At 45.8% G+C, this 11,723-nt stretch overlaps 2 protein-coding genes across 3 annotated transcripts in view; one reads left to right on the forward strand and one right to left on the reverse strand.

Moving 5' to 3' along the window:
* Mcph1 (microcephalin 1) overlaps window positions 1-11,723 on the forward strand; it is a 203,649-nt gene that overhangs the window by 114,084 nt on the left and 77,842 nt on the right. The window lies entirely within an intron of this gene.
* The window catches only part of Angpt2 (angiopoietin 2), a 49,887-nt gene that overhangs the window by 18,631 nt on the left and 19,533 nt on the right, over window positions 1-11,723 (reverse strand). The window contains exons 2-3 of the mRNA XM_021218979.2: window positions 4,699-4,854; window positions 691-812 (exon numbers count right to left, since the gene is read on the reverse strand). Of these exons, the coding sequence (XP_021074638.1) occupies window positions 691-812; window positions 4,699-4,854 (278 nt within the window). The remainder of the gene's footprint in view (window positions 1-690; window positions 813-4,698; window positions 4,855-11,723) is intronic.

Below are 11,723 nucleotides of genomic sequence, written 5' to 3' on the forward strand. Positions count from 1 at the left end.
GATAGACACGTACCACTGCTACACGTGAAGGTCAGCAGGCAGTTTGGTAGAGTTGATTGTCTCCTTCCATGCTTATGTGTGTCCTGGGAATTGAGCTCGGGTTGTCTGACAAGCACTGTTACCTGCTGGGCCGTCTCTCTAGTCCTCACCATCAGTTATGAAAAGGGAGTATTACCCAACAGAGAGGGGGCTATTCCAGCTTACCTAGTGTGGTTCATCTCACAAGAAACAAGAACCCCACAAGGCTTGGTGGTGTGTGCTTTTAATCCCAGCCCTGGAAATACAGAAGCGGGCATATCTCTGAGTATAAGGCTAACTGGTCTGTATGGTACGTTTCAGGCAAGCTGGCACTACACAGTGAGAACCCCCAACCAAAGGCCAAGAAATATGATTGTGGGCAATGTTACTTCACAGCCCAGCTAGTATTTGGTGTAGATTAAACCTCGTGATGTTGAGGCAATTTGGAAGATTCCTGACAGAGTCTTTAAAGGCCTAGAATGAGAAGCAAATTTCAGAACTAATCAGGAGTTTGGGTTCTTTTCTGATATTCTCTCCAGATTCTCTCCTTGCCTTTTGTTCTCAGAGCTTCTGACCCATATATGCTCCAGGCAAATCCGTCATTCTAGGGAAACCATGCTTAGAGTCTAGTCAAGAGGTAAGCTGTGTGTCTAGAAAGGTTAGTGTTATTACCTGTTCTTATCTTGTAGCTTGTTTATTTCACTGGTCTGATCCAAAATCTGCTTTTCCAATTTGTTGGTAGAAATAGAATGTTGGAGAAGCTGCAGCTCCAGTCTTGTTGTCTGGTTTAGTACCTGCATATAACAAACAGGATTACTGCCTGTCATCCTTAGTGGTGTGATGTAATCTTGGTTGGTGTAACGTAATCTCAATGAGTGTGACATATGCCCTCTCTCTCGTTTCAGCCATCAAAGTGATCAGAAAGCATATTACTCAGAAGCCCAGCTGTCTTGTTTTGGCATGGTTTTTCTTGTCTTATACCATAAAAATCATAATTCTCCCTCATTTCCACCCTCCCATTTTCCCCCCAAACACAGCCTCTTCCAACTCTTTTCTTCGGATATCCAGCCAGGTCCAAATAGTGCCACCCATCGGACTACAGGTGTGGGGCTGTGCACTGCAGCGTGGGAGAAAGAAAAGAAGGACCCTGTCTTCCCAGCAGCTAGAGGCTGCCAGAGCTCCTCAGTAAGGGAGGGGCCCACAAAAAAAAAAAACAAGCCCAACTATGTTATCTTTTAAATCTCTTTGTAGTAAATAAATAATAAGTGACAAAATCCTTTTGGAGTAAATAAGGTCGGGAAAACATAGTATCAAGACATACATTATGTTTCTCCTTCTATAATATTTTACCACTTTATGTAATGTGTAACAAATGGGGATATTAAATAAACATCTTATGAATCAAAAATTATAGATAAATTTTGAAAATTGTTTCAGCCTGGCAAGACAGCTCTGCAAATAAAAGCACTTGCCACCAAGCCCAGTGACCTAAGTTTTCTCCCCAGAATAGAGGCAGCTTCTGCAAATTGTCCTTTGGCCTATACACACACACACACACACACACACACACACACACACACACACACCAATGCATGTGTGCAAACCAAATAAACCTAATAATTTTTTAAGTTTGTGAAATAATTTCCTTTCGCTCAGGAATATCTTTCTGTCAGTGGACAAAGTGACAAAGTCACATGGGTCCTTGTGTGAAAGTAAAAGCTAAGGGCTAGCCTGTCATCTCCCAGCTGATACCCACTTGTTAAGCCTTTTCTTTCTTGTGATCTATTTTTCTTGTTCCCACTTTAAAAGCCCTTCTTGCCAATTAGGGGATAATGCAATGTCAATATCCAGTGGAAGCCAGTGCTCCCTATTGTGTGGCTCTTTGGTGCCTGGCAGCCTCCCAGCAGGAAGAATCAGCTACTCACATCCTTGTGTGGTGTCACTCAGGATGTGATATCACCTGTTAATGGAAGTCTGACTCGTTGCCCAGCAACCAGGGACCTTGAAAAAGAATCATTGTTTGTGGGGGTCCTTGTCCTCAGCACAGCCCTGGCCTGTCTCACCATGCAGGTGCCCAGCATGTCTGGTCCTTGTCAAGCCTGGCTGAGGTCATAGCAGAGTGCTTCTGGAAATGAGCAGGGGCCCTGAGAGCAACGCCACCAGTACAGCTTTGGCCTCTGATTTCTCTCTTCAGACATTCAATTCCAGTTTATTCTTTAAAGAATGGGACAGCCTTGGTGTCCTGAGAATCCATGAGAATTATAGGATGAGGACAGATTTGGAAAGAGGTAGAGAAAGATGCCAATAGAAACTCGCTTAATATAGGATTGATGAGTGAAAGTAAGAGGGGAAGAGAGGGTGTTGTGTATGTAGAGGCACGTGTATACCATGGCACACGTGTGCTAGTCAGAGGGTACTGTTAGGACTTAGTTCTCTCTCTCTCTGCCTCATTGAGCAGGGTTTCTTCTTCTGCAGAGCTATTTATTCTGGGCTAGTCGGCCTTCCCAGTCAGCTCTGCCTCTTACCCCAGCGTGCTTTAGGAGCCCTGGCCTGTGGCTAGGCACCACCACACCCAACCTGTTTTACATGGGCTCAGGGCATCATGTTTGAGTGGCAAGCGCCTTACCCTCCGAGCCATCTCACTGGCCTTCACATCACTTCTCTAAAGGGGATAAATCTTAGGGTTCTGTGTCAGCTGATGCTAAGTTGTTCTGGTCAGGTAATGGCTATAAGATCTCAGACCTCGGCCGGGCGTGGTGGCCCACGCTTTTAATCCCAGCACTTAGGCAGAGGCAGGTGGATTTCTAAGTTCGAGGCCAGCCTGGTCTACAGAGTGAGTTCCAGGACAGCCAGGGCTACACAGAGAAACCCTGTCTCGAAGAAAAAAAAAAAAAAAAAAGATGTCAGACCTCCAGCTATGTATGGTGTCTAATAATGGCACCCTGATAGTCTAGACTTCTTTTGCATATGGCCAGAAATGTTCATGTTCTAGTTTGAACCTATTCCATGTCATCTGCAAGTGAGCGGCGGTTGCCGTCACCTGGATTGCGGGCCTGCGTCAGCCTCTCCATGTCCTTCCTGGGGCTCGCCCGTGTTGACCTGTTTATTTGGACCCTGCAGCTGTTTTCTCTCCATCCCTGGCCTGTTTTCCTGTTAGCCTCAGTCATAGGATGTCTAACTTCATAGTAGCACTTTTTAAATCCTGTGATCTTACACAGGATGTTATAAAGGTTTACATAGTTGTTCTGTGTCCTAACATTTTATTGCTTCTATCAGAAAAAAAAAAAAAAAAAAAAAAAAAAAAAAAAAAAAAAAAAAACAAGAAATGCTGCATTGTCCTTACTGGATGTGTTGGAACAGCATGATAGCCCAGATTTACTGTCAAAAGCTGTGGAATGTCACTTAACCATTACTACTCTATTTTATCACTTGGCTTGATACATGGATTGTTTTCTTTGTGACCTATTATATCCCTCATGTTAACAACTTCTAACAAGGAAGATTAAATCTTGGTGCCTTGTGAACTGTGGAAAACGTGTGTTTCTTCATATTGTTCCTAAATGCCTGACGTTGTTGAAAGATGATAACCAAATACTTCCTTACTCTGTTTTCCATGACACATTTGATCTACTGTTTTCTCTATAAAATCAGGCTTTATAGAGGCTCTGGAAGATCGTTGTCACCATGCTGGCCTTGTCTCAGGCTCTAAAAGCTTGTGGTTTCACTTATACGATACCTGTTGTCTTGCACTGAAATCTAGCAGTTGGTCCTCTTAGCTAAAGCAGCGGATGCGGTACTGAATACTGGGGTGATTTACAGTGTGGACCCTCCTGTTTTTAAAGGAGTAATATAGCTCAGAGCATGATAATACTAACTTCTGAAGCTTCCACGAAGTATGATCAGGGCTCAGGAAGCTGACCTACAGAAAATTGAGCAGCTGACCAGATTCACTCTCCCTTGGGGCTCTTGGCTCTGAATCATGCCCTGTCTGTGCCATTGCAGGCTGCCACCCTGTTCTGTCACTACTTAGGCTATGAATCCATTCCACAAACAGGAATCTAGGGTTAGATTTAAGAACAAAGTTTCCAGATCTCTGCTTCATGGTTTCTTTTTTTTTTTTTTTAAGATGTTTTCTTTATTTACATTTCAAATGCTATCCCAAAAGTTCCCTATACCCTCCCTCCACCCCTGTTCCCCTACCCACCCACTCCCACTTCTTAGCCCTGGTGTTCCCCTGTGCTGGGTCATATAAAGTTTGCAAGACCAAGGGGCCTCTCTTCCCAATGATGGCCGACTAGGCCATCTTCTGCTACCTATGCAGCTAGTGGATGCTTCATGGTTTCTCAAATATACAGAGCAGAACTTGGACATGAAGAATAATATCTAAAGCCTAGAAGAGGCCAATGAAGCAAAGGAAACTTTTCTTGGAGTATTAAGTTGTGGATAACATGCAAACAAATAGAAGGGCCCTGATAGAATAAATTATTAAACTTAGCCACAGTTGTGAAAATGAAAACCTGTTGGCTTCTCAAAGTCCTAACTGTTCTCTAACCCTGTGGTGCTGAAGCCAGTCCTTCCTTCCGCACCGGTGTCTGTAGCTTTCCATTGTCAGACTGTACAGCCAGCCACAGGTGCATGGTGTGTTACCTGCTGTGCCCAGTGGCTTCGCCTCCCACTTACTTGGGCTTCCACATCAGTCAGTTTCCGAGTTTGTGCTGCTGTCTGGTTCAGCAGGCTGGTTCCAATCTCTATCATCACAGCTGTCTGGTTCTGCACTACATTCTGTTGGATCTCCACCATCTCCTTCTTCATGTTGTCCTGGATGTAATTCTCCAGCTAGGAAGGAGCACATTAGTCATATGGTTAGAAGCCTGGTTCCTAAACATTTGTCATTTGCCTTGTTATCTAAAACATTGTTTATTTACAGTTTAGTAAGGTGGCTCCATGACCAGAAGCACTAGTTCTGTTGCTTAACACTTGGCCTTTTGGATACTGATTTCCTTGAATGTGAGGTAGCAGCATTTCCAGTGGGTCAGTTGACGACCTCCAGGAGGAAACCATGCTTCTACATCATTGTGGATGCACTACTCATTGCTTAAATATTTATTTTCCTTCTTAAAATGGTAATCCAGTGATGAAAGCTATTAATTGGCCCAAATTATAGCTCAAGAACAAAAATTGTCTTTATTATTCTTGTAAAAGTATAGTGATTTTTTTATTAAGTTGAATATGAGAGCTGTTTCTAGTGTCTTTCTTTACATTTAACAGTTTCTACAGAGGACCATTGTATTTACAGAGTCAGTTATCAAAGTTCCTCCTAAAACATTAACCGGTAATTCTAACCTCTGACTTTAAGAGTAAGAAATTGGGGGCAGGAAAGATGGCTCAGTGGTTAAGAGCACTGATTGTTCTTCCAAAGGACCTGGGTTCAATTCCTGGCACCTATATGGCAGCTCACAACTATTTGTAACTCCCGTTCCAACACCCTCATACAGGCATACATGCAGGCAAAACACCATTGTACATAAGATAAAAATAACTAATTTTTTAAAAAGTCACCTAGGTTTTTGTTTTTTTTGTTGTTGTTGTTGTTTTTGTTTTTGTTTTTAAAGTAGGAAAGTAGTATAGGGGGAAGAGGGTTCCTCTCTGAGTGTTCAAGGACTTCCTTGTGGGTGGGCCCATATTGTGTCCCATGACAGGTGCCGTGCAGCCCATGGATTCTTAGTCTGAACTGTAATAATGTTGTTGTTCCCCCTGTGTGTTTGCTCTTGGTATTTTCTGTCTGTGGGCCTCCCACCCTCCACATCTGTCTGGCTAGCTAGCACTCACTCCTTGCTGACTGGTGCCGGGCTAGCTAGCACTCACTCCTCGCTGACTGGTGCCGGGCTAGCTAGCACTCACTCCTCGCTGACTGGTGCCGGGCTAGCTAGCACTCACTCCTCGCTGACGTGCCCTTTGGTTATTGAGCAGACTGTTGACCTCCAGCAGTGTCACACGTCCTAACACTCTGTGGTCATTTATGAAAGCATGAAGGTGAAGCCTGCACTACTGAAAAGCTGCGATCCCCACGTGCAGCAAGCAATCTGCCCTCGCATGCCGGCCTCTGCTGACCCCCAGCAGGCCTGTCCCCAAATCTTAGTCTAGTGCCCTTCCTAACAAACTCCTTTTCCCCCTGCGTTGGCTTTGCCTGCGGGTTTGCATGGACAGCGGTTTGCTTGTATGAGATGGTCCCAGCCAAGTCATCTAGAGCTTCATGCTGTCCACACCTAGCAAAGAGATGATTTACAGAGATGCATCCAGGAGTCTCAAGCTAGGAAGATGCCGTGAACCTGTAGTTTGCATCTGTGCTCAGAAACAGCAGTTTACAAGCCTAGTGTACTTGGAGGCCTCACCTTCCCTCTCCTCATTCTGAAGCATGCAACTAGAGAGGGAGAAGAAGCCCTCTAGTTCCTCCCCCTTCTCAAGCCACTGGGCCAAATGTGGTTGCCACTGTCAGGACATAGGGGAGGACTGTTTATAAATGGAGTGTTTGAACTCAAGATGCACTTTAAAATTAGAACTGAGAGATTTTTCCTTAAAAGTCTTAATTTTGAGAAATAAAATTTCTTTGTTACTCTGTCTTTTTCTAAGCTTGAAGACAAGAAATCCTAAAAGGTTAGGGATTGAGGGAGGAGGAAGAGGAGGAGGTGGGAGGAGGAGAGAGAGCTGTGTACATGGATACCCTGCATGCAGTGCTAAGGTAACAAATGCCGTTCCTTTTATGACACTCGCCCCCGTCAGTAACTTGAAATTGTCAGGGTGGAGAAAGTGACCCACAGACAGTGACATCATGTGACCCATTTTGCAAAGAGGGACTGAAATTAAAGCTCTGAGAAGCTGTGAGCTGCTTAAGGAAGAGCACCCTCTTCAGAATGCGTGCTGCAGCAGCAAGCCCTGCTGTAACAGCGAATGTCTGTTGGTGGCGTGCCACATCTCGGCCACTCTCGTGTTTCTGTGGGCTCTGAGTGGGAGCTAGAGCTTGAAAGCCCAGTGTGAACTCATCCCCACAGCTCCTATGCACATTCCAGCCAGCAGTGATAGAGCTCAGAATTAGCTGGAGCCTTATATCCCATCCTGGGTTTTGTGCTGCTTAAAAACAGACCACCTTCATGCAGTTGATTTCCATTTTGACCAAGAAAGCCTACAGTTAGGGCAGGAAGTCTAGTTTGGCTAGCGTGTGCAAGGCCCTGAGTGCTGTCCTCAGCACCATAAAAAGAAAAGGAAGCCCAGAATCAAAAATGATCAACACCCGCCATGTCTCCAAAAAGTGTCATGACAAAAGATTCTGCTTTTCCTCTCCAAGACTAGTGCCGATTCTGAGATGGGAAGGCTGCAGTTGTTGATAGGATAATGTGAAGACAGACATTTCCAAATGAAGGTAGCCTTTCTGCAAATCATGACATCTTAGAGAACCTGAGACTGACTCCAGACGTGAAACTCTGAGCTGGTCCCTGTACACAGATAGACCTTGAAACCGGCCTGTCTCTGGACATGTGTAAATTCATTCTTTTCTAATTGGTCACCCTGGGAGGTCTTTCTGGTCAGTGTTCCTTGTCTTTAACCCCTGTGACTGCAACCCGGACAGACAGAAATCTGCTCAGGGAGAGCCATCCTGGCCTAAGAAGTCAGCCCAAAGGAAGAGAGAATAAAAAGCTGTTCTTCCATGGGCACCCTTTCTTGTCACCCCTACTTGGCTGCTCTTACCAACAACAGGCCCAGGACCCTGGCAGAGGCGCTTGGCTCTGATTCCACGTGTACGGCTTCACATACCCTTGCTTTGCTTGGACCTTTGACATCTGCTTCCCGTGATCATGTAAGTGGCAACTGTGCTCTGTGGGCACAGTGTCTCTGGAACGATCCCTGAGTATGTGGGAGAGGCTAGTGTGTTCGGATTTTCACTTCTAATGGTTAAACCACCTCAGGGCTGCTGGTCCTTCATCGCTCCTGTAGTCAGAGTTCAGAGACTCTCTGAGTGTAACACTGCATCCCGTCAAGATTCTGTAGCTGGAGAACAGTTTTGCTCAATGTTGGATGTACTCCTAATACACTCAGTAAAGTCTGGCAACACAGCAGAGCCCAAGCTGTCAGAATAAAGTACATTAACACATATTTGTGTGTGTGTAATGTCAAATACGTTCTCGGGTTTTTCATTACTCCCTCCGCCTTTTGAATGATCAGATTCGACAGGAAAAGTAAGTCCATTTGTGAGACAGCCATGCAGGCTGATTGTACATCAACCTCTCTCTCTGGCTAGCTTCCATTTTGCCAGAGCAAGGAAAACAAATGTAGCATGCGGGAACTGCCACCAGCCTAGAGGGGTCTGATGTGGTCCCTTGGCAATGGCAGATGCTAGTTGAAGATGCTAGTAGATGCTAGGTAGAGCTGAGTGTTCCCATTCCCTTCCACTAGTTTGATTCTGTGCATCTCAAGAACCCCGTTTTCCTGGAAGATTAAAAATAATTTGAATACATTCCGAGTCATCATCTTCCTCTGTGAACAAAATACTCCAAGTGCCCCAACAAGCGAGAGAGAAAAGAAAGAAAGGACATTTCTTTTGCCTTTGTTTTGTGACAGGGTCTCTCCTATCCAAGCCTGGCCTAGAACTCCTGACCTACCAAGTCTTAGATTACTGGTGAGCCCTACCATGCCCACTTAGTCCTTTCCTTCTGTCTACCTCAGCCCCTCCCCCTCCCCATTCCCCTTCTTCCCCTACCTTCCCACCCGTCACCCCAGCCTTCAGAATGAAGGAAACTAAATACAAACTTGATCCCTCTGTGGCTCCCACTGTTCCCTGACGTTGGCTGAAAACGAATCGCCATTCTTTGACCTGGTAATAATCAGGATTGACAGTCTGCAATCTCTCCGACCAACCTCTGTGTTAGTCTGGCTTTTGTTATTATGACGGAGCACCAGAACTTGGGTACTTTGGAAAGAAAAGAGGTACAATTGGGTTCAGTGGAGTGGGTCAGCAGGAGAGCCTTGCCTAGCATGTGTAAGGCCCTGGGTTCAATTAGCTCCCAGATGAGGAACTCAAAGCCTAAAGAGCATGATGGACAGTTTCCCTGGCAACATCATAGCACAGGTTATCAAGGCAAGAGCTCATGTGATGAGGAAAGGTCAAATAGTAAGGAGAAACCAGAAAGACCAGGAGGGGACAGTCTTGCTCTTTCATAACAACACTCTTGGAAGGTCTAACCAGGGTCCCAGGAGAACTACTTTAGTCCCTTCCTAGTGCAGTGACCCTCCCTTCCCCCAGTGACCTATGGCTAGACTCCCAAATGATGGGTCCCACAATTTCCCAAAAACTGTGACACAGGGGACAAAGCTTCCACCACACAACCTCTTGGGAGACATGTGCAAAGCAAACCCATACCAGAGCAGCCTCCAGCTTTGTGTGCGTGTGACCTCCCTGCTACGCCTTGTTTGCAGATTTTAGAGTAGCAATAACAAACAGCACATTGAGAAACTAACTCCTTCTGATCAAGAGAATGGAATCTCTGGCCTATAACATTCCAGTTGGGCCGGCTCAATCACCTGGGCAAAGTCCTATCCCTAGGAGAGCAGGCTCACCTGAGCCATTCTAAAGAGACAGGAGAAGTAGCCCTTTAAGAGATGCTGTGTTTCTCTGTCCCGGAATCCGTATCCCCAATCACTCTCTTACAGGGTACCGCCGTGCCATGCTCCTTGGGAAACCTGTCAGCTTTTCTGGATTACTCAGAAGACCATAACGTTCTCTTTCCTCTCCACGCTAACTTGCTGCTGCTTGTCTCCCGTGTACCTGACCTCCATCCCGGCTTAAATGGCGGAACTTTTTCCCTTTGCTCCCCCACTCTCCCCTTCCAGGTAACTAGCTGCTGAGATGTATAGCTTGCCTGTACTGGAATGATTTTCTTTTAAGCTCTGTCTTTAAGCTCCCATTGGAGTCCATTCTTAATTTCTTCCATTAATAAGACTAAGAGCCCCAAGAAGGGGTCCGGATCTATTCTGAGTTACAAGGCTGCTCAAAACCTCCCAACAATCAGTCCCTTGAGCCACCCCAACCCTCACCCCGTGCCCATAAGGTACTCCTCTGTGCTCCTACAGCAAGGACAAATTCTAATTTAAAAAACAACAACAAAAAAAGTGCTGGTTAATTTATTTTTAAATCCCCCAACGGAAGTGAACATTCACGTTCCTTTCTGATACTAGGCTTCTGCAACCATTTCCATATACACGCCACAAGCAACCCAAACATTTATGCTTAGAATCAGCTTGAAAACTTGAGTTCGAGATTATTAAATCCAGGGATGCTGTGTGGAGAAGGCTTTTGACCTAATGTTCTCTAGTCTCTGTCCTGGGGAAACTCTGAGGCATCATTTGAGGTCTCCAGATAAAAAACCGGCAGGGCCTGGGCCCGCCCCCTTTGTAGCACAGCTTTGTTGGTTTTGATTTTCAAGTCTCCGAGCCTAAGCCATCTGTGTTCTCAGCAGTGCTGCTGGGTGATGCTGAGATTAAAGGGGATGGGGCAAGAGGCTCACGCTTCGGAGAAACCTTTGCCTTCCATGTATTGTGGGGTGGGAGGAGGTCCCATAGACAAAGGCAAATCACCATGGATTATAGGTCATGTTCTGGTGCCCACAGCTGGGAAGCAAGTGTCTTTCTGCTTACTCTGTTTGTAGACACCATCTTACATTGTGACCTAGGAACACACACACCAGAGCCAGTTGCCCACCTCTGCTCCGCAGCTTTGCCTCCTTTACATAGCCAGTGTAAATCAGCTCAATCCAGAAGGTAGACAGCAGCTGGCCATCCATGGCCATGGGACCCCAGCTCATGTAGGACCTTCCAAGAGCACCCTAATACTAATTGTTCTCTCTTCTGTCAGTTTTACTTTTGGTTGGTTAATCTGAATGGCTTTCTGTTATCTGATGCAAAGTCTAGACAAACTAGCCTCTTTGCTCCCTTCATAAGTACGAAGAGACAACATGACATTCATCTTGGTGACACACACACACCCCACTCCAACCCCCGTACATCAAGATGCCACAGATGGAATTGCAGGCCCTGGTTGGCAGCCTTGTCCGCAGCTCCTGAGATGATAGTACACACTGTCAGGTCAGCCCTGCTTGTCCTTGAGTCTCTGTGACTGCCCCTTTACTGGGTTGTCGGGTACCTTTACATAGGCCACACCCCTTTGCTGCTATGTCTGTCCTATCATAGCTTCCAAATCTAGAAAGGAAGTGTGCGGCCGCCCTTAAAGCCTCCCACCATCTCCTCCTGATACTGTGGCTCTCTCCTCAGTGGTGCTACTCTGAAGGTATGCAGGTTTCATGAAGCTTTGTAGAGTGGGGTGGGTACATAATTTTTAGCACAAGATAGCATTCTATTAAAAGTGTCTTCTAGAGAGAGCTTGCTTATATATTTCTCCAGTACTTGTTAAAGCGCAGGCCCATTGGACCGTACAGAGATCATACATCATGGAATAAATGTGGTAGAGCTCCCCAGACCAGTTCACCATTTGCTAAGCAGAGCAGGACGATATTCTTAGCTTGCTCTTGCGCTCTCTCGCGCTCTCTCTCTCTCCTTCCCCTCCCTCCTCCTCCTCCTCCTTCTTCTTCTTCTTCTTCTTCTTCTTCTTCTTCTTCTTCTTCTTCTTCTTCTTCTTCTTCTTCTTCTTCTTCTTCTTC

The sequence above is a fragment of the Mus pahari genome, chromosome 19 (assembly GCF_900095145.1).
Source record: "Mus pahari chromosome 19, PAHARI_EIJ_v1.1, whole genome shotgun sequence".
Classification (NCBI taxonomy): Eukaryota; Metazoa; Chordata; class Mammalia; order Rodentia; family Muridae; genus Mus; species Mus pahari.